The sequence below is a fragment of the Xenopus tropicalis genome, chromosome 8 (assembly GCF_000004195.4).
Source record: "Xenopus tropicalis strain Nigerian chromosome 8, UCB_Xtro_10.0, whole genome shotgun sequence".
In the NCBI taxonomy this organism is placed as follows: Eukaryota; Metazoa; Chordata; class Amphibia; order Anura; family Pipidae; genus Xenopus; species Xenopus tropicalis.
Window position 1 is genome coordinate 74595090 of NC_030684.2, and position 21371 is coordinate 74616460.

A 21371-nucleotide genomic window follows, 5' to 3' on the forward strand; every position below is an offset into this window, starting at 1 on the left:
CCTATACCTTAACTATACGCAGATTATAGGTTTACAACCATATAGTCAGTGACCACCAACTTGCCCTTTGATAGAAAATATATTTATAAAAAGGTTTTTATTATGAGTTTGGCGGTAGGCTTCAACGGTTTTTCATAATTTCCCTTTCAATTTGTCACAGAAGTACAACTTTATAAAATGGGTATATATTGTATTCAAGACATAGAAACTGGTCTTTGAACTCAGACCCTGAGTGGTCCTTAACCAGTTGATTTGGAAATTTGTAGGGAAACATTCTGCAATTAATCATGCATGCTGTGGTGATTCTGACAGGAGTGGATGCATTTGTGTAGTTGTTAAAGTACTGTTTAATTAAAGTTGTCACAAGATGCTGCCCTAGATCATGGTCAGTATGCTATACTAATGATTGTGAGACTACTTACAGATCTGGAAGATTAAGAGGACCATCAAGTATAAGTGGTTATACTCGATTCTGAGTATGAACCGGTGGTATTACAACTCAGAGCAAGGGAGAACTACTCCTCTTCTTACCACTGAGTGTTAGTTCTGTTAGATGTAGAGATAGTTATCGCCAAAGAGGGGGACTGTTAGGGCTGGGATTTACCATGTAGGCCTCAGAAACAGGTCAAGCAGTTATGTATAACTATAATAAGGCTTCTGCAGTTGTGCTGACCATAGAACATCATGTGATTTTTGCAAATATATAAAAGGTCAGCATAATATTTCCACAGTCAGTACACAGAATTAAAATAGCATTAATCAGGTAAATCCATCCAAAAAAGGGTAGTGTTAGATACTATGCCCTTGACTATGCATATAGCCTAATAACTGCTGATTCTACACATGTATCAACCAATCATGTAACGGTACATGCATATCCTAATCATGTTCTAATGAAATGTTTGGCTAAGGTACATAAATAAAATAAGCTGATTATGTTTTAATAAAATCATAAACTGTGATGAAAGCAACTGACTATTTTTCAGTATTCTGAGCTTGGTGTACCAAATACATAAATTTCCTTCCTTCTCTGGCTGAGCAACACAAGGGTCTCCAGGTGTGGTGATTTCCAAGGAATGCTTAGTAAACACTGCTATTCCTCTCATCAAACCTACACATAAAGCCACATATAATCATAAAAAATTTGAGAAGATATGGAGTCCTTGGTATAAATCTGGAATTGGTACCATGAAGTTGTTTAATAACGCTGATATTGGCAATTATAATGTTCTGTGAACTATGCATGTGTAATGTCAGAATTCTGCTTTGCTCTGTTATGTTTATGTTTTTTTTTTCTTTTAACTTCCCTCATTTTTTTGCATCTAAGCTTCTATTGTATTCTACTACCCAGGGCAGCTGTAAGGGATCCCTGGAACAGTTGAGAAGATGGCGGTGCGCCACTCACTAGAATAGTACCCTGGGCCGGTGTGTTTTTCTGTTAGGAAGAGCACTGCCCCAGTAATTCAGGCTTCCTTGTTCTATAAACCCCTTTATTTATACACGTATGGGATCTATTCTCCAGAAACCAATTATTCATAAAGTTCCATTACAGAAAGGCCATCTCCCATAGACTCCATTATAAGCAAATTATTCTAACTTTTAAAAATGATTTCTTTTTTCTCTGTAATAATAAAACAGTACCTTGTATTTAATCCCAACTAAAATATAATTAATCCATATCGCAGGCAGAGCAATCCTATTTGGTTTAATTAATGTTTAAATTATTTTTTGGTACACTTAAGGTATGGAGATCCAAATTACAGGAATACCCCTTTATCAGGAAAGCTCCAGGTCCTAAGCATTCTGGATAACAGGTCCCATACCTGTACTATTGTACTTACAGTCTTTCAGGTCAAGAATATGAAGCTTCTAGACTCTATAGCTGACAAATTCACAGCTTTTGCCAGTTAATCCCTGAGTTGTCTAATGTATGGAGCAGCTATTTGGGGAGACTGAGTCTTAGTAAAGCGTGATTAATAATTTGTATAGCAAATTTTAGACATGAGGAATATTAGATGGTGAATTCTGGTGTAGCACTGAAAATTGTAATTCTGTATGACTTATGTGGTCACCCACTACTTAAACCCCCTGATTTATAAATGAATAATATTTAGTGCTGAGCACAGCTTTCCTTTTTGTTGTTAGTTTATAAAGGACAAGCTGCTTGTTATAGCTTCTATCCCTCCCATACTTTGTAATACCTGTGGCATCCGATTAATAGGAATACCACTTGGCAGTTTTAAACTTAGAAAAGCAAGTAACATTTAGTCCATGTGTAAATGCATTGTAAAATTTTGCATGAATCAAAAGACAGTAGAGGACTGGAGTTTTGCTTTAATATATTAATATGGATGCATGCAGAGAATGAATTGAGGCTCCATACACCATCTTATTACTTTGTTGTGACAGATGCATATGTTATATTTTCCTCTCTGTTTCTGCTCCTTGGGTGTGGAGGAAGTCTCTGCTGGCAGATTTCGGCATACTGAAGGTCTCTCTTCAGTTCTTGCCCTTTCAGTTCATGTGCCTATAGCAGAATGGAAACACAGGTATAATTCCAACAACTTTGCCAAACACTGGAAAGAAATCTCAGCAACTGAAAGGCAGCAAGTCTCCCTTTAAGTCCCACATTCAGGATAACATGCTGCTTTATGTCTGTCTTACTATGTTGGGAAATCATTTTCCAGAGTAATCTGAAAGTAGGCAGAACTGTATTTGTGGGAGATTGTATCACAATGACCTTTACTAAAGTAAACATTTTGAAAAATCTGCTAATCCCTAATGTCTTCTATTTGATTTAGACTAACCCACAGGCTAATGTTTTATTATATTTAACCACATTTATTAAACAAGGTTTCAAAATTATTCCCTTTATCAATATATACTGAGCAAATAGTGTAGTTAAAAGGCATTTGTCACTAGTGACAAATATATTACTCAAGGCTACTATACAGGTATATAGGTCACTCACCTTGGATTTATCACCAGCTGAACCTGTAAAACAGGATACAATATTATTTTATTTACACTCAAAATACAGTGGTATTGCCGATAAAAGAGAAAACAGTGGTGCTTCTCATTACAGGCAGAGACAAAGAACCAGCTAAATGTATCTGCCTAAATATGGGGCAATTGGTATCTAGCCAAAGATAGGCAAGGTATCTATTGGACAGGTTTGAAAATCCCATTGGGCAACAGCTTGGGGCGTTGATGCTATTGTTGCCTAACAGGTTTCGGTAGGCTGGATGTATGGTCTGATCAATAGCAAATGAAACAGGTATCTAGTCATTTGGCCAGCTTTTGGTCATCCACAAATTACTGGCCCATGTATGGAACAAATACCTGTATATATCAATCATGTTAGAAAATCCTGCTGGAAGATAACTGCATCAGTGTGTTTATGTGGTCTCTTCCAACAGGCCTCATTGGATTGAATTATCACAATTTTGCTGAGCACTGAGACCTGTTCATATGGCACCCTACCAACCATGCAGATTTTACAATGTATGTCCAGATAAGGGAGACAGTAGAGAGAGGAAAAGTAGCAGCAGGCCTAAAATTCTAGAAAACAAAAAGTCTCTGGATGGCCTTCTGTTTTAATGCCAAACTTTGTCTCACTTAAAACTTACTTTGCAGGTGATATTTAAGAAGCAAGGCAAGCAGGAGGACAATGATACAAGCTTCAAAACCAAGGAAGCTGTACTGGATTATACATGCAGCTTGATCAACTTTTCCTGAAATGGATCATATATACACATGATTATAAGAAAACATATACAAAGGCAACATCACATAGTAGGTTGGAGATATTCACATTTAAAAAAAAAATGTATGTCTTTTGTTTTCACCTAGGCTCATATCACACTTTGGGGTGTGTTAATTAACAATGGAGACAAACATCACCGGTAATGTTGCCCATAGCAACCAATCAGCAATTAGATTTGAATGGCCACCTATATGAAACCAAAAGCAAAGATCTGATTGGTTGCTATGGGCAACATCACTGGTTATGGTTGTCTCCAATGTTAATAAATACACCCCTTGGTGTTTTCTGTGAAAGAAAAAAAAAGCCAGTGGAGACAAATCCATCTGCCTCTGCCTGGATTTGTGGCAAGGCTACAAAAGCCTGGGTCTGGGCACAAGTTTAGGGTTGGCATGCCACCCAGCCGTATCTGAACTTCGCTCACATACGGAGCACTGGGGTCTAGGTGAATGGGAGATTTCTGCATGTCCTGTGCCCAGTGCTCTGTGTGCAAGATAAATGGATGCACTTGCACATGATCCAGGGGAGGGGGGGGGGTCCTTGGTTTCTATGCAATAAGTGTCCCTGCCTCCCAACCTCTTGTTAGCAGGCACCTCGATCTCTGCTCCTATGTGTGGCATTAACCTCATACAGACATCTTGTCTGGGGGAAAACTATTTAGCCATACCCCAATAATTAAAACCGAGAAAGCCAACACGCAGTGTTGCCTGAGTGTTGCCAAGGTGCTGCATGAAAAGCCTCCATATATGGGCCTATCCCCTGTATGTGAATAATGGCTGCTTTGCTGCTGGCCCATTTGGACAATTTGTCAGGTTATGGTAGTCTATTTGGGATCAACTTGCAAAAAGATATTGCTTAGCTGTCTATGTAATTTGCACAAAAGTGTACAAGGTGTCAGTATTTAAGTTAGCCTATTTGCAGTGCATTATGATTGTTTTATCATGTGAATTGCTTGTATGATGTTTGTGGTGAGCAAATGGTTTCCTTTGTGTGTGTGTGATGTTTATAAAATGCTGAGAGTAGACATGGTTTTATCTTTTGAGCCCAGTATTACTTTATCAGCTCATCCATTCACTCTCTAATCCTCTAGAACACTTATGGAAATTTCAGCCAGCTGCTGTAATTCAAATCATAGATATAATTTGACACTTATAGCAGCAGAAGCTTTAGATATATATAATATACAAGGGCAAATAAAATGTATAAATACTTTTGGTAACAAAGCATTAAATAAGCACACAGGTGAATTAGTTAAAATTCCATCCTGGAATTGTGTACAACCATACAATTAAGATTAAAAGATTGTATAAAATCTTATACTTGTATTAGATTAAAGTATATACTTATATTAAATGTGCTTATTGCTTTAAGCAAAACAGCCTAGAACTCTTGCAAGATCCTGAACATTTTTCAGCAATATTTTTTGTAACTAGAGGATAACATTAAAATCCATAATCTTATAGAGCAGAAAGTCAGGTAGATGGTTTCAGTAATACCTTCTGGACATGGTCTTTGTTTTACCTCCACCCTGGTTCCATTTCCAGCCCCTCTCTTCCCATTAGCAACTTCCACACTGCAGCAATATGTTCCAGAGTCAGTCTCGGTCAGGTTGGAAATAGTCACCTGTCGTTTGTTGTTTTCAAATTGCACCCTGTGTTTGTAACATGGATGATCCATGAGATTTGATTTATTCTCACAGCCCAAAAACCATGTGACAGAGTAAGTGTTGTGCTCAGCACAAAAGGTGCAGTTTATAGTCACTGACCCTGCATGTTCCACTATCAGTAGCTCAGGCTGTTCCACCACCAGAACATCATTATTGCTGCCATCTTTTTCAGAAAGAGAATAATTTGTAGTTAGTGCAAATGCATATTTAAGACATGACATTGAGTGAATTATAAGTTCAGTCCTCAACAGCAATAAATCTTTTGTAATTAAATATATCTCCTAGGCTAAGCATGTGGAATGTTGCACTTACATATCTATCAATTTTATTGCATTATCTTTCAGCAACTGCACACAGGTAAGTTCATTTTAAGAGACATTTCTCCAAGGGTTTTCCAAATTCTATTTTTCAGGCACAAAACACCAGTCTAAACAAAGTATTACATTTTGTTATTATGTTACTTACCTGTTTTCTTAGATAGATAAAGCAAGACAGTTATAAGCAATGTGCAGAGCAGCTGAAGTCTGGTCTCCATTTGCCTGTAGAGTGGGGAAATTAATACAGAGTGGTTGCATGCACTACATAGATTCTATTACAGACCCTACCCCCTTCTCCAGCCATTTGTTCTCTGGCTATTTGCGCTTCATACATCACGGAAGATGTGGTTAAAAGTTCTACCATCAAAGCATTGCCATTTTGGTGAAATATGTAGAGATTTTACAAAGGTAGCTTAGCTTATTTCTCTGCTGAGCAGAATGATGTAATTCCACATATTATACTTTTAGAGATACAGCTTTATTTGATCTTATAGATAGATACCGATACCTTCTCGGTGGTGATTAGTTGAACACATTTAGGAAAAGAATATTTTATAAAATTACTGAAAATCCAATTTATCATACACAATCAGGTATTTCTAAACATAATAAATAACTACATCAAACTACACTAGACAGATTACATTACCTAATCTGTATTGGTATAGCACTGCACAAATTCCCCAATATGCTAAAACAAAATATACAGCTAACATAATACAAGCTTTAAAGTAATAGCCTAATGTCAGCAAAAAAACAAAACAAAAAACTAATACTGGCCAATATTAGATGTAGAACTGTAATTTTTTTTTTTTTGCTGCCGTCTGCTAACCATGTGTCACAAGTGACATTTACACTTGTCTAATCTTGACTGATATGTGTATGGCCAACTTTGCATTGTTCTGTTTATTTTGGCTGGCTGCCCAATTTATCGAAACAGTATGAAACAAAAAGCAGCTGCAGATCTGTGGCTCCCCCTTACCAACTTTACGTTGACTGACAGGTGTTTTCAGTCAGGATTAATAATCTTGATCCACCAGAATTGCAAAATATTGGTCTAAATGGTCTGAATCTTTAAAGGAATGTATGGCTTTATGCCTTGCTGTGCATACCTGGGCAAGCATAGCAGATATCCAACTGGCTGCCGGGGCAGTACCGTATTGGTGAGTATGTGTAATGGTGCATAGAGCTGTGCCCTTCTGTACAAAAGATTGCTAACCATTGCCAACCTCTGCATTTCCAGTGGAGAAGTGGGACAAAGAACCCCTCCTTTAGAGGGGATATCCCAAGTCTTTAAAGAAAGTGCCAAAATTAATGACTAATATAAAGCAAATCATTTTTTTTTTTAAAGTTTGCATAATATGTTTATAGGAAAGCATTTCTTTTTGCAAATGTTTCCACTTTAGTAAAAGGTAAACATCCCCTTTAATAATGGAGCACAGAGAGAGTGTAGGCAAATTGCCAGCAGGAAGAAGCATTTGCTGCCTCTGAGCCGCATATTAACTGGTAGGTGCTTAAAGATCTGCTTTTCTTTTTACCATGCGCTTAGTGTAGAATTCATAAGACTGTATGGGTCTGTATTGGTAAAGGAGAAATAACGTAAAAGGAATTACGTTATGTCTCCTTTAATTGGACATTCCTGTTTTTCTTTATAGTTTACTTTGTCACTGATTAATTTAGTAAGCAGTTGGCTGAGCACCAGTAAATGCACAGTAGTGTCTCTGCTGACATTTATTTTGCTTCCTGGCACTCACAGGGGTATATTTATTAAAGTATGAAGTTAGAGCTTGCTACAGTCCGCTAGAGTGAAATTCCACCACTTTCCATTCATTTCTATAGCATTTCTAATAGCATATTTATCAAAGGGTGAACTTTTACTTTCACTTATTAATAAATACGCTTTTTAAAATCCCATGGAAATGAATATGTGCGACATTTTCTGTGTTTCATGAATCGAAACAGGACAGGTTTCACTAATTACAATGTAGTAAACCAGTGAATTTGCTATCTCTCTATAAAAAGGAATTGCACACATGAAAGTATTTTTTTAAATTATTATATATAAGAGTTGTGGAGTTTCTACAAGATCCCTTAAGACAGAGACAGTGAATGTTTCTTTTTTAGACTTTACACTTGCAAATTACAAAGTTTTTTATAGAGTTTAGATTCTGTGCATCCAACGCTAACAGTATCATATCTATGGCCTTGTGCACAGTACACTATGGGGCCCATTCACAAAATCCAATTTTTCGGGGGCTTAAGGGCTCTGGCACACGGGGAGATTAGTCGTCCGCGAACAGGGAGTTTTGCCGCGGGCGACTAATCTCCCCGTGTGCCAGAGCCCTAAAACACGATATGGTAAAAATTCAGAGTAACCACAATATTTTATGAAGTTCCAAAATATCACAAAAGTGCTTTTAACGTTTGTACGAAAATATCGCAATTGCGTTTCATGCCGAAAAGTTTGTTAAGCTACGAAAACCTTTCTTGCTTTGGAAGCTTTCCACAGGACTCAATGGTTCTTTAACCTGGCGAAAAGATAGTCCCGAGGAAAGTGTTACAAAAGTGTTGAAGAATCCCGAAATGTTCGTAGTCTTTACGCAAAATATGATTTTTCCATGGTAATTTAACAAAAACCACAAAAAAGTTTTGGAATTTTAACAAACTTTTCGCATACATTCCGAAATGTTCTATAAGTTAGAACAAATACAAAATTATCTCAAAATTGTTTAGTAAATGGGCCCCTATGTGTAATCTTGTAGAGGTGCCTGTTCGCTATACAATACATTTATCTTTCTATAAGAAAATACATTTCTACAAGATTATAAAAATGAACCATCTCATAGGTACTGAAAACCCCTATAGCTTCAGCACCTGCATTTTTTAAAGAGCCAGTTAAAGCATATAAAACAGATATATATGATGAATGAGTGAGGGTATAGAATAGATAAGGGCTGTCCAACTTCTGTGGTGCCGAGGGACAAAATTTCTCTAGCATTCATGGTGCCAGTTTTGACCACTCCCCTTTTTTTGAACCACACCCATGTTATCACAATGGTGGTAACACAGCAAAAACCCAAATGCTTGATCCTCACTGCGGGGATATCAACCGTCATTCATATGTGAAAGAATTATAGTATGTCATATTAGGACACACCCTTAAATCCATATGCCTCCTCCTCCCCTGTGGATAGCACAGCAACCCCTAGCACATAATTACACACCTTAGGGACCATTTATTGTCTATTTCCAACTGCTAACAAACTGCCAGAACAAACCCCTACCAGGTTCACCTCCCACAGGCAAAATATGGCATACACAGGCAGGGTAGGCAGATTATGGCACACACAGGCAGTACTCTACCTGCCCTATGCTGCTTGTGTGTGCCATACTCTGCCTGTCCTATGCTGCATGTTTGTGCCATAATCTGCCTGCCCTACCGTGCTTGTGTGTGCCATGCTCTGTCTGCCCTATGCTGCCTGTGTGCCATGCTCTGTCTGCCCTATGCTGCCTGTGTGTGCCATGCTCTGTCTGCCCTATGCTGCCTGTGTGTGCCATGCACACAGGCAGCATAGTTCAGGAAGTACATACAGTGAAGGTGGGCCTATATTATGCCAACTTTGTAACTGGTTTTCATTGTTTATTTTCTAGGTTTTTCAAATTATAAGATTTCTTTCTCCACCTTTATGCAGCCTGCAACTGATGTTAACATAGATATATAGTACACACATAGTCACACTCCCAATCCTACCTATTAATCCTTCTTTAGCCAGAAAAAGGAGACTATTAACATAGAGGAACTGAAATTATGAGCATGATACCTCAAGGACCCACTGGGGCCATATTCACAGTTATAGAAACACAAATTCCTTTTCCAACAGAATGTCATTTGGTAAAACAGAATAAAACTTCCATGTAACTAATGTTCTAATGTGTGAAGCCTTTCCATTCAATAAACACATAACCAATAATCAGTACAGAGCAGGGGGTCTCAAGATCCAGAAGTGGGTTGCAGTCCTGTTTATAAAGTGATTCCCTGTGTTTTCATTGTAAAAACAGGAGAAGTTTTTTTAGTTTCTTTGCCACTTTTTTTTTATTTAGCTACAGGCACTGTAGAATAATTACACTGTCTATGTGCTGCAGACACAGGTTTTACCAATAATTATCACCATGACAAAAGGTCAGTTTGGCCATGCTGTTTGTGGCCTGTGCCATTCCTAATAAAGGCATTTTAATATTTAATAGGGTGGTTCACTGTTAAGTAAAAATTTTAATATGTCAAAGACTGTTCTTTTCCTAGCACCTTTGCAATTTGTCCTCATTATTTATTTTTTTTATATTTTTTGAATTATTTGCTTTCTTCTTTTACAGCTTTCAAATGACTCCAGCAGTGTTTCTTTTTATTCCTTATCATTCTCTTCAGGCCCCCTTCTATTTATATTCCAATTTCTCATTCAAACCACTGCCTGTTTGCTAAGGTAACCAAGACCATAGCAACCAGAAACTGCTAAAATTCCAAACTGCTAAACAAAAAGCTAAATAACTGGAAAAACCACAAAGAATAAAGTAAAAAAATACATTTTGAAGTAGTCTAAAATAGTTGCTATTGGTTTGTCCCTGGCTGGTGAGTGCCACGGGATGTGCACCCTTTTGAAAGATTTAGCTGAAGTGGGACTGACTGTTAGTTGCATGTATTATGCCCATGACAAACTATTTCCTCCTACAACACATCATTTGTAGACAACAGAAAGGCAAAGTTCTATAGTTATCATTTTTATTTTGGTACCATCACAAATATGACTACAACACCTGTGAAAAGCCGCTCGTAGTGTTTGTTTCTTTTGAAATCCATCTGACAGCAAGCCAAAGTATTGGATTATAGAAAACACAAGGAACCCAGGCTGTCGATAACAGATTGCTAAAACCTAGAGGATCAAGCACTAATAAATATGCCTCATGGTGTCACCCTAGGACCAGGGGATACAGGGAAATCATACAACCCATTTCTACATAAGCTCTATGAATAGGGCTTGTGCTGAACATACTTTTGCCTACTGTGTTCATTTTTAGCAAAGGTGTTTTTAGGTGCATACTGTCCCTTTAAGGGTGAAGACACATGGAGCTAATAGTAGCAGTTACTTTTTCACAGCCACTAAACGCCAGAAAATACCCTGCCATAAACAATACTGAGAATTGCCTCTGCTGAAACACATGTAGAGACAATTATCAGTAAATAATAAGCATTGTCTATGTTTGTAGCCACAAGTATCTGCTACTAGTAGCTCCATGTAACTTCACCCTAAAGGAGAAGGAAAGCATTTTACTGGCAATAGATTAGCCACAACAGTGCAAACTAGAATGCAATATTTATTCAGCAGAATGCTTTACCATCCCAGAGTAACCAGTCCTAGAAGCGCACTGTTTGTTTAAGAAAGCAGCTGCCATTTTAGCTTTGTCTGATGTCACTTCCCTGCTTACATCACTCCTGCTGCCTTGTCTGTTGCTGCTAAGGGGAGGTGGGAGGAGGGAGAAGGGAGGGGGAGAGGAGAGAGGAGCAAGCTGCATAGACTCATGCCATGCCAAAGGTTTTTGCTAAAAAAGGTAGTTTTAAGATGTGTTAAGAATAGAAATAAATGGAATGTTTCTTTTCACAGAGGACTCAGAGCAGCAGTACTATAGGTGTTTATAGCTGTATTTACCTTTCAGATAAAGCTTACTTAGTTTTAAGTTTTCCTTCTCCTTTAAAGGTGTCACCACCATAAAGATTTGACTATATATAAATTAATTTATAGATTTTTTCATCATATTGCACATATTTTCCATTGCAAAGATACTTTGTATAAACATTAAAGATAACATTAAAGCCATACATAATGAACATGCTATAAGTCAATATTCATGTAAGTTCTAAGATTCCTTTCCCAAGCTTGCTCTTTTGCTTGCTTCCTCTTTTCTTCTTTCCTGCTGATTGTTGAGATTCTTTCTGTTCTTTTTTGTCTTATTTTCACATTAGCAACGGCCATATTGTCATTGGCAGAAAAGTGCGTAACTTTAGACTTTTGGTCTGTGTGGAAGCCAAGACCTTTTTTATCTCTTTTTAGAAGAGTCTTAACTGGAAATTTTCTCCCTTCTCCATCTGGTCCCAATCCAGACTCTCGATTCCAGCCTTCTTTTAGCATCATCTTAAACCCCACATTATGATCTGGTATGGCATAATAAGTAGCAGGCTGCTGCTTCTTATTATTGAAAAGGTGAACTGTAGAGCGTTCATGAGTTTCAACAGTATCTTCCTGGTAATGGGATTTGCAGACTTCACAGTATTTCCTTTCCAGTGGTCTTTTCCTGGATGAGAAAAAAAAAAAAAACTTAAGATTATAACATTTTTCTCATAAACACAAAAGAAAAAGTAAATTTATGTTTAATAGGGAAATACATCTTAAATTAACTTTTACTATGATGCGGATATGTCTTTTATGTAGCAGAACTATATTTTACTTTTTTTTTTTTTTTTTTTTAATTATTTTTATTCTTACCTTGAGACGCTCTTCTTTGGAGAGGTAAGAGAAGATTGAAAGAGCTGAACTATGTCCCCATGGCCAGCTTCCTCTGCTAATGTCAATGCATCCCTTCCCTGAGTTTCACAAACTCCTACCCAAGCTGCACCTCTCTGTAACAAATACCCAACAACTTCTTTTCTTCCACCATATGCAGCACACATTAGAGCAGTCCAGTAGTAAGAGTCATGAAAGTTAATATTACACTTCTCTTTATCCACAAGTCTTTTTAAGCCTTTTAAATCTCCTTCTTGAGAACACCTTAGTAACTGGTGACCTTTATGTTGCTCCTTAGGATCCTGAGCTGTGGTGGTGTTTTGTTCCGACTGGGTATCAGCTACGCGATGCTGTACTGACAATATGGCAGGTTTTGGTTTTCTAGAAGATTTTTTAGAGTGAGACTGTTGGTCTTCAGTTTCCAAAAGACTTTCATAAAAGCTCCTGGCTTCCTCTCCTGTTATATTTTTATTGGATGCATTGAGATCTTTTTTATTACTGCACTCTCCATTCTCCCAAAAATCCGATTTGTCCCGGGCTTTTGTAAAAGTAATAAGCTGAAGATGATTCATTTTTTTCTGCCAAAGAAGAATATATAAATATGTTAAAATATATTAAATGTAACAATTTTTATGTGATTTCTGAAGGCCTAATTAAATTAATATAATTAAATTAGATCACTTAAAAGACAGCCCATGATCATTTTGTAATACTTTACTATATGCTTCTAGCATACCTTATGTTAAAACGCTGCATAACATTTGCAGCACAACAGAATTCATTAATATCGGAGTTTATCAACCTGCAACCTTGAATGCTCAAACATGCAACACAATGAAAACTTAAGGGCTGCATATAGGGCATTTGGGTTTGAGGGACAAGGCACACACAAGTAAGAATCAGATTAAAACTACCCATTCTTAGTTCGATTTTCACAATAAAAAGTAACTTTGCTGACTTGCATAAGGTATTGCTATTAAAAGAGAAAATTTAAGATGTGTCTTTAAAGGAGAAGGAAAGGTAAAAACTAAGTAAGCTTTATCAGAAAGGTCTATGTAAATACAGCCATAAGCACTCACAGAAACATCTGCACTGAGTTCTCTGTCAAAAGAAACAGGATTTGTTGTCTCTTTGTTTTCCTGTGCTAGAGACACGCAGCTCTCTCCTGCTCCCCCCACCCACAAGAATGTGTGATCTGAGACAATCAGCAGGAAGCTTCCTCATAGTCTTACACACTGAGCATGTACGCTGGTCTTGGTGCAGGAGCGAGGCATTATGGGAATTTTGTTTACAGAGCTCAGAATTTTTTTTTTTCCCTATGAAGCTTCTGATCATCTGAACAGGAGAAATATGGGAAGACTTAAGGGCACTATTGAGAGAACTGAAGGTATGCCTGCAGCTTTTTTTAGCCTTTCCTTCTCCTTTAAATAAACTGTGACTTAAGGTGGCCATACACGTTACAATAACAATCTTTCCTGCTACCAGTGGTTGCTGGAAAGATCGTTAGTCCACTCCACTAACATTAAGAGCTGAATTGTCAGATATGCAGGTAGAAACAATAGAATTATAATATACAGTTTGGTCAGTTCCCTATGGGACCAAACTGTAAATTATATCCATATAAATGGTGCTTAGTGATGTCATCAGTTATAATCAGAGCTAAGTGATGTAATTTCTGGCACATGACTCACTAAAACTTGTATATTATAATACAGTACCCCCTCTTGTAAAATATGAGGATATTAGAAGTCACCTCAGCGTTCCATGACCTGTATAAAAGCACTCGGCTTTGACCTTGTGCTTTTATATTGTCATGGAACTCTTTGGTGACATATAATACCCCTATATTTTACAATAGGGGGTACTTTATTCACTATCTATCCCTATCTGACAATTCAGAATTAACCTACCTTCAAAGGCATCCAATCAGAATTTCCTATCCTTGCCCACTGACAAGAAGACCAATATCCAAGGCTTTTGCCAAAATCGTTTACCTCATCAAACCCAACTTACATGCACTGAATATCGTACTAAACCTTGTTTCTGACTGACAAAAGAAATAACTGGACCAGCACTCTCTTATGTGTAAATAAACCTGTGTGAATGTATTTCTTTACAACCCTATGCCCAACATTTCTGTCCTCATTTGGATCTTTCTTAATTATCCTTGAGAACAAGAGTTATTGGATGTACAGCATGAAAGTTATTTCCGATCATAACCACTCCGACTGGGTGTTTCTGCACAGGCAGAGAAACAGCCTAGCGTGATATTAGCTTTAGGGCTGAATGTGTGGAACAACAGAAAGTTGGTTATACTATGTATGGTGCCTCATATATTATAAGTGACCTACAGCACTTATATTTGCCTATTTGTGTCTGTAAGTTACCCTACCATATAGATTGTAAGCTCTACGGGGCAGGGACCTCCTTCCTCTTGTGTCCTCGACTCTTAACTTATTGCAGCTGTATTTATCTGTATTTATTGTTTTACTTTGTATTTATCTATTATTATCTTATTAACACCCTGTTTGTATTAATGTATTCTACTGAACAGCGCTGCGTACATAAGTAGCGCTTTATAAATAAAGATATACATACATCATTATAAGCCTGTGTAAGAGCAGCTTGTTAGACGTCATACTGCGGACAAGCCCTCATGTCGTAGCACACCATTTTAATAAAGGTGGCCATATGGAGCAGATTTTAGCTGATTCAGCTTCTTCAGTCTGAGCCGCAACTTATGTACCAGTCTATGGGGCCCGCCAACAGGCTGACCTGATTTTTGGTCAGATATTGATTGGACAAGTTTAAAAATCTCATCTGGTTAATGACTGCATTGGCTCGTTGCTGCTGACCACATTGGCTTGCTGTGATCAACCTCAAGGTGGACAATATCAAAGATCCACTCATTTAGCAACCTTACTAAACGAGTGGATCTTTCAATGTACGGCCAGCTTTACCTACTAGATAGGACTGTGTCCTCCCTCTGAAGGTTACGTTAGAAATGAAATTAAACTGCAGTTTTCTTAACAAAACTAATATGGTTTTATTCAGTGCAATTGATATATTCATCTAAAATACTCTTCAGCTAGAGAGAAAGTAATTCTTATTGCCCATGGCCTGTTGTAAAAATACAGAAATCTTCCTGGGTATAAGAATGCTGAAGGGAAACATACACTCACATACCGACGTAGCCCACTTTTCTTAACACAGGACGCACTTCTAAATGGCTGCTAAATGTCCCACAACGCCATTCAAATATCCAGCTCCTCGGTTCCGGCAAACCTGCTCTCCCAGAGATACCTCACACTCTCGCGAGATGAGACTGTGACGCCACAACTGGAGCGTATGGGAGCGTCAGTGCGTAAGCGTCACTTGTGCTAAACAACGTTCAGTGGTTCTGTGTTACAGTAGAGCACGTTGCTGGTACGCTGCCTCAGCAGCTAGTAACGCGCGGTTATGTATGCCAGGGCAGCCATATATCTGCTCACAGTTTGTTTTAGCTGCACGCCCCGCCTGCTTTTGTCAAGAAACACAAAAATAAAAACATTTTTTAATATTGTTGTAATTACCTGCAGTGTCTTCTGCAAGCAGAGCCTTCGTTATCAATGTTTGATCGGAAATAGTTCTATCTCTTGTGCCAGGGAGCAAAGTAATAACACGTTATTGGTGGTCTACAGCAGCCGAATGCAGACAGATTTCACATGCACGTTTAAATGTCTTGTCTTTTGTGTTTAGGTGCCCATGCACCCAGCTAGAAGGGCTGAAACTGCGCAGTAAGCAGTCCGACATCGTCAGAGCCCTCCCAATACATGTTAGAGCAGGGAAAAAGCACTAAGCACTATTTATTTTTGTTCTTTAAATGGCAGATATATTACTCTGCCCCAGACAACTGTACAGCTAGCTGGAGGAAAGGTTGTGCATGCAGGACCAGAGAAAATGTCAGCACCGATTATGTTTTCACTAAATTTATGAAAAGAGAATTGTGAAAAATGTTAAAGTGCACTTTAAAGCATTTAAAGCAATGTAAGCTCCAAATGTCCTTGGTTGCCTGTAATTACACTACTGGCATTGAGCTACTGTGGCACCTACCATGGCCAGGATCTTTATGCCACAATATATGTGTTGTTTTAGGGAAATGGGTTCCAAGAAAGCCTTCGCTGTACCTGTAAATATTTGTCCACGTAAAAGGCTGAATCCAATTCATAAAAGTAGGAGAGACAGGTATTTGCAGACATTTAAACTGCAACTTATTCACATTATATGTTGTTTTTTTCTAGGATGAAGTTAGTAAATACAAGCTGTGTCACCTTGCTATGCAGGGAGTAGGTTTATACAGTATGTACATTGTGTAAATGGTTCCCAGAGGAATTGCACTGTTCATGCATTAAACCTACACAGGCGTCACACTGGTGGTGGCAATCCAAGATGGTGAATGCAAAGTTGTAGGGAAAGGAAAAGTGCTGGTACTGTATGAAAGATGTTGCATGAAAACTATAGGGGCTTGGGGCTATATACACGAACAAAAGAAATGTCAGCTCATCTGGAATTTTTTACGCCAATTCGTGCAGTAATGGCCCAGTCACCTGATGTCAGTTATTTGCACTGGAATCTTTTTCTTACCCCACTATTAAACAGCATGGAAGTTGCACCTGAAGTCTTTAGAAGCAGCCAGAGCAGGAGGTGGCCTAAGCAGATCAAGGTTGGAATTGGAGTGGAATTGGTTGAGGGCAGGATGGACCTGATGCACCCTGATCCATTTTGGTCTGACTTGGTGTTTTTGGAACAAAATATAGTAAATATTTTGCATTGTTCTTTAAAGGAGAAGGAAAGGCTAATAAAGAGTTAATCTCAAGCTGCAGGCATACCTTCAGTTGTCTCAATAGTGTCCTTAAGGCCCCATTTTTCACCTGTTCAGATCAGAAGTCTAATAGGAAAAAAAAGCTGAGCTGTGTAAAGAAGACTCCCAGAATGCATCGCTCCTGCATGGACACTAAGACCAGCTACTCAGGAAGCCCATGCGCATTTAGCTTATGCTGTGAGCGCGCTTTCCCACTTCACAAGCAGGAGAGCTCGGGTCGTGCTCGCGTCTAGGGGAGGGAGAAGGTTCGTGCATGCGCATTAACTTGCGTGGCGCCATGTTGGACTAATTTAAATATCCAACATGGCGGCCGCAATAGATGCAAACGAGTGCTCAGAACCAACAGCGAGTGCTTGAAAAGTACCTGCAAAAAAGGTGAAAAAATGTAGCGATCAGCTACAGGTACATGTGGCCTATCTATGTATGGGGTCGACTTTTAAACCCTCTCCTTCTCCTTTAAAGGACATGTAAAGCCTACATTTTCCTACAATGTATATCAGTTGGGCACGTCTCCCTCACCTTACTGGCATCATTTGTACTGCATATATCCCCTCCGTTTGCCAGCACCATCACATTTTCCTAAAGCCAATAGCAGCTTTCACCCTGTGGCAATTTTTCCTCTGATACATAATCAGAGGAAAGCTGAGTTTCTATGGGAACCAGAAATGCCATCTCTTTACTGGCTGCTAGACTGGAGGGGGTGTTTAGTAATCTGAGCGAGTGCGTTACAGGAGGAGGATTAAATCTAAGGAGATATTGCAGCCTTACTATTAACCTCTGGACAACCAGTGTGGCAGGTATTAAAAGATTTGAAAGAGGCTGTTCACTGATTAAATTTTTGTGTGTGGGGTTTACATGTCCTTTAAAGTGGACCTGTCACCCAGACATAAAAAGCTGTATTATAAAAGCCCTTTTCAAATTAAAGTGATACTGACACAAAAAAACAACTTTTGAACATATAAATCTACATCAAAAGTTGCCTATAGGTCGTGTTGAGCATTTTTTACTGATAGGGCTGCTTTTGTAAGTAATTGTAACTTGAAATCCCAAAACCTGACTGTTTTGCCAGCCTGACTGTCCCCTCAGCCTGTCAGTTATAGCTTCTAATGATAACGGCCTCCTGCTGGACAAATATGGCCGCCCCCTCATAGAGGAACATGGGGGATCAGATAGGGAATGTAAAAGCTTGGACAAATACTTTTATGGGCAAATTATAAATAGCATGCAAAGACAATGTTATGACAAATGTAAAAATAATTTCATTTCTGGTGTCAGTATCTCTTTAAACAAGAAACCCCAAATCATTTCTTTATTAACACATCCATACCAATTATAAAAGCATTTAAAAATACCAGCTGTCAATCATATATTGCCTGCCCTGCCTCTATGCCTTAGGCATAGAGGTGGGGCAGAGAGTTACTTTCACTTTCAATTCAGAACTTTTTAGATGTTGTTGCTCTCCACACATACCCCCCCCCTCCCTCCGCACCATGTCATTTTGCAACCAGTGCATGGACATGGGCATTAGGTCCCCCATACTGGCACAGAAACGAGATTTTGGCAAGATGCAATGCCTGCTTTGATAACAGTGTCCACAAAAAGGTTATCTGGAAACTCAAGCATTACTTTAGTGTCAGTGTAAGTCTAAGTGACACTTGATTAGAGATGATTAGTGACTTAGAGGCTGATTTAGTAACCATCGTTTTTTTTATTTTAAACTCGATTCAGATTTTTTTGAAAATTTGCAGCGAAAAAACGCTGCAATTTTTTCGAGATTTACTATGTGTCTAAATGACTAAAAATCCGAACTCAGCAGTTCACCAGAATAAAACCTGGCAAGTTTATGTAGAAGTCAGTTGTAAATGTCCCTTCTCTTTCTTTGAAGTTCTTTTGTATTGAAACTTTAAAGATTTTGCTGGGTTTTGTCTGAAAGTCATGACTTTTTGCAAATTGTTGCAGTGACAATTCGATAAAGTCGGGATTTTTGTGGGCACAATTCAAAAAAGTAGGTGATTTTTTTATTAATGATATATATATATTTATATATAATGATGCCTGCCCACTGCTTTAGGCACAAGTTCTCTTGACCTTCGAAGGCATTGACAGCTCCATTTCCCTTTGTTAATAGACACACGGGCAAAATTCGTAACAGGAGGCATAACGAAGGCAGTAGTGCTAAGTGCAATTGTATGGATATGCAGGAAGTATTATTAGAATCAGGTAGTATCGACATTTTCACAATGAGTGTAACATTTGTCCAAAAGCAGTGAGTTGAGGGGAAAATCCTATTCTTTAAAGGTATTTGCATTAACATGCTCTTCTTCCACTTCTGTATAATTGTGCTTAGTGCCACAACCTGCCACCTTTTCCAGTTTCACACAGTTGCACCTATTGATGCAGTGGAACCCTGAAGCTACCTCCATCACTTAATCAGACTTGAGAAAATTATTTTAGCGCAGTTCTGTTCAAGTCAAATGCAGCTGCGTCAATTTTGATGCATTGGTTGCAACTGCATCAGGCACTATCCTTGGACTATGGTTGAAAACAGCAATTGTGCTTGAATCTACACTTACTTATTACTACCCTTTTTAAATTACTACCCTTGAAGTTGTGCGTGTGACATTAGCCTTTGTAAAAAAAAGCTATTGTGTAATGGGGTAATTATGTGATGAGTCTGACATAACCCTTTAGTGCATAAAACATTCAGTGTGACAAATATGCAAAAAAAAGGGGAAATAGGGAGGTGGTAATTTCTTCTTTTCAAGACTCTTGTCTTAAAAATAATCCGAGAAATCTGAGAAAGTCGAAGCAATATGCAATTTTCTTTCAAAGATAGTGGCGCAATAAAAGTTAAAATTAGATGGCTAAACTGAGAGCTTGATTCTTTTAGTAGTAATTTATAAGTACAATATCAAAATGAGAAAAAAGGTCTCCAGTCTCTTCTAAAAACTCTCGCACTGCCCCTCTGACAAGAGGATTTTAAAATAAGAAGTCTTCTTTCCAGGGCTACATTAGTTATCTCTTAACATTAGTTATCTCTTAACCTAGGGAGATTATTTTGCAATTCTGTTTAATACTACACTGTAATCAGTGGTCAGGAAGACAAGCTTTTAGGTAGTTTGGTGCCAGAACATGGGTTTTAAAAGAAGACTAAAGCCTTAAAAAGAATAATGCAACAGGAGCTGTATTGTGCATACTGGACATACTACCCTGTAACCTGCCTCCAAAGTTTTATACAGCAGCTCCCCTATCCTGGATCAAAGCATAGTGATTGTCAGACATCAACATATTAGCAGAATGTTACATGCATTAAAGCCCATGGACTGACAATGCTCTATGTTGGAGTGTGTTGTTACCATTCCAGAGTACATCAAGTAAAACCATGACTGAGCTTACATCTTTAATTAACAGAGCCACCACTTCACTTTCTGCTGCCATTATCCTTGTATTGTTTTGAGATCTTGTAAGAGAAGAAAATGAGCTAATGTTATAGAATGAAAGGGCATAGAATGTAAGTATGTTATGTTACAGTTTCATCCTGAGGTTTCGGACTGTGAAACTAATTTTAGGCCATGCTCGTGACAAATGTCAGTGGTAATGCACACAGAGATCAAAGTAAGATAAATGAGATGGGAACTGGCAGAGCTTTTATCTGTATAGACAGATAACATCAATGGTAGGGTTAGCACATGCCTCAGTAAAAAGAAAAAAATATGAGCAAACTGGCGGAAAAGGATACCATTGCAATTTGTGACTTGAGTGACCTATTTCATTTCCTTTATTCATAGCAATGGGTTTAAGGGTGAGAATTAACACTAAGAAATGACTCATACTGGTGATTTTGTGCTCGACAGCTCTGAGCTATTTGTTAAGTATGTGGCGAGTATGCTAATAGGTGCAGCCATGTGTTTTGGAGGACATAAATCATAGCAACACTTTACAAATTACAATGAATGTAAGGGAGTATACAGATAATAAATTCAAATACAGAGCATTGCTTAAAAGAGAATTAAACCCTAAAAATGAATATGCCTAAAATCATAATGTACAGCATTTATAGCCTACTTCTTTTGTTATGCTTTAGTTCTCCTTTGACCTGGATGCTCATTGGAATTTATCTGTTCTGCAATATCATTACATTTTTCAGAATTCTGCTATTTGCAGTCTTTTGTTTATCTCCATATTAAAAATACAAGTAACCAATCAGAACATG

At 38.1% G+C, this 21371-nt stretch overlaps 2 protein-coding genes across 4 annotated transcripts; both read right to left on the reverse strand.

The window, feature by feature from the left end:
- Nucleotides 1-2322: 2322 nt before the first annotated feature.
- On the reverse strand, nucleotides 2323-8008 carry LOC116407051. The gene is made up of 4 exons (XM_031892345.1): nucleotides 5260-8008; nucleotides 3630-3734; nucleotides 2972-2994; nucleotides 2323-2527 (listed from the first exon to the last, which is right to left on the reverse strand). The coding sequence occupies exons 1-4, from the start codon at nucleotides 5648-5650 to the stop codon at nucleotides 2393-2395; spliced, it is 654 nt and encodes a 217-aa protein (XP_031748205.1). The 5' UTR covers nucleotides 5651-8008; the 3' UTR covers nucleotides 2323-2392.
- A 2490-nt stretch (nucleotides 8009-10498) lies between these two features.
- On the reverse strand, nucleotides 10499-15710 carry gpank1 (G-patch domain and ankyrin repeats 1). Of its 3 annotated transcripts, none has more exons than XM_012954979.3 (3): nucleotides 15480-15710; nucleotides 12280-12875; nucleotides 10499-12088 (listed from the first exon to the last, which is right to left on the reverse strand). In XM_012954979.3, exons 2-3 carry the CDS (start codon nucleotides 12867-12869, stop codon nucleotides 11629-11631), a joined length of 1050 nt encoding a protein of 349 aa, XP_012810433.1. In that variant the 5' UTR covers nucleotides 12870-12875; nucleotides 15480-15710; the 3' UTR covers nucleotides 10499-11628. The 3 variants fall into 3 exon arrangements, with proteins under 3 accessions (XP_012810433.1, XP_012810432.1, NP_001072407.1); XM_012954978.3 differs by having other exon boundaries at nucleotides 15474-15710; NM_001078939.1 differs by having other exon boundaries at nucleotides 11532-12088; nucleotides 15484-15557.
- Between the last annotated feature and the right edge of the window lie 5661 nt (nucleotides 15711-21371).

Coding starts and splice junctions, on each gene's coding strand:
- LOC116407051 (XM_031892345.1), bottom strand. CDS start 5,650: ATGTCATGTCTTAAATATGCATTTGCACTAACTACAAATTATTCTCTT. Junction 3,735..5,259: donor ACAAAGACCATGTCCAGAAG/GTATTACTGAAA, acceptor GATCCATTTCAG/GAAAAGTTGATCAAGCTGCA. Junction 2,995..3,629: donor TCTTAAATATCACCTGCAAA/GTAAGTTTTAAG, acceptor CCTGTTTTACAG/GTTCAGCTGGTGATAAATCC.
- gpank1 (XM_012954979.3), bottom strand. CDS start 12,869: ATGAATCATCTTCAGCTTATTACTTTTACAAAAGCCCGGGACAAATCG. Junction 12,089..12,279: donor CCAAAGAAGAGCGTCTCAAG/GTAAGAATAAAA, acceptor TTTCTCATCCAG/GAAAAGACCACTGGAAAGGA.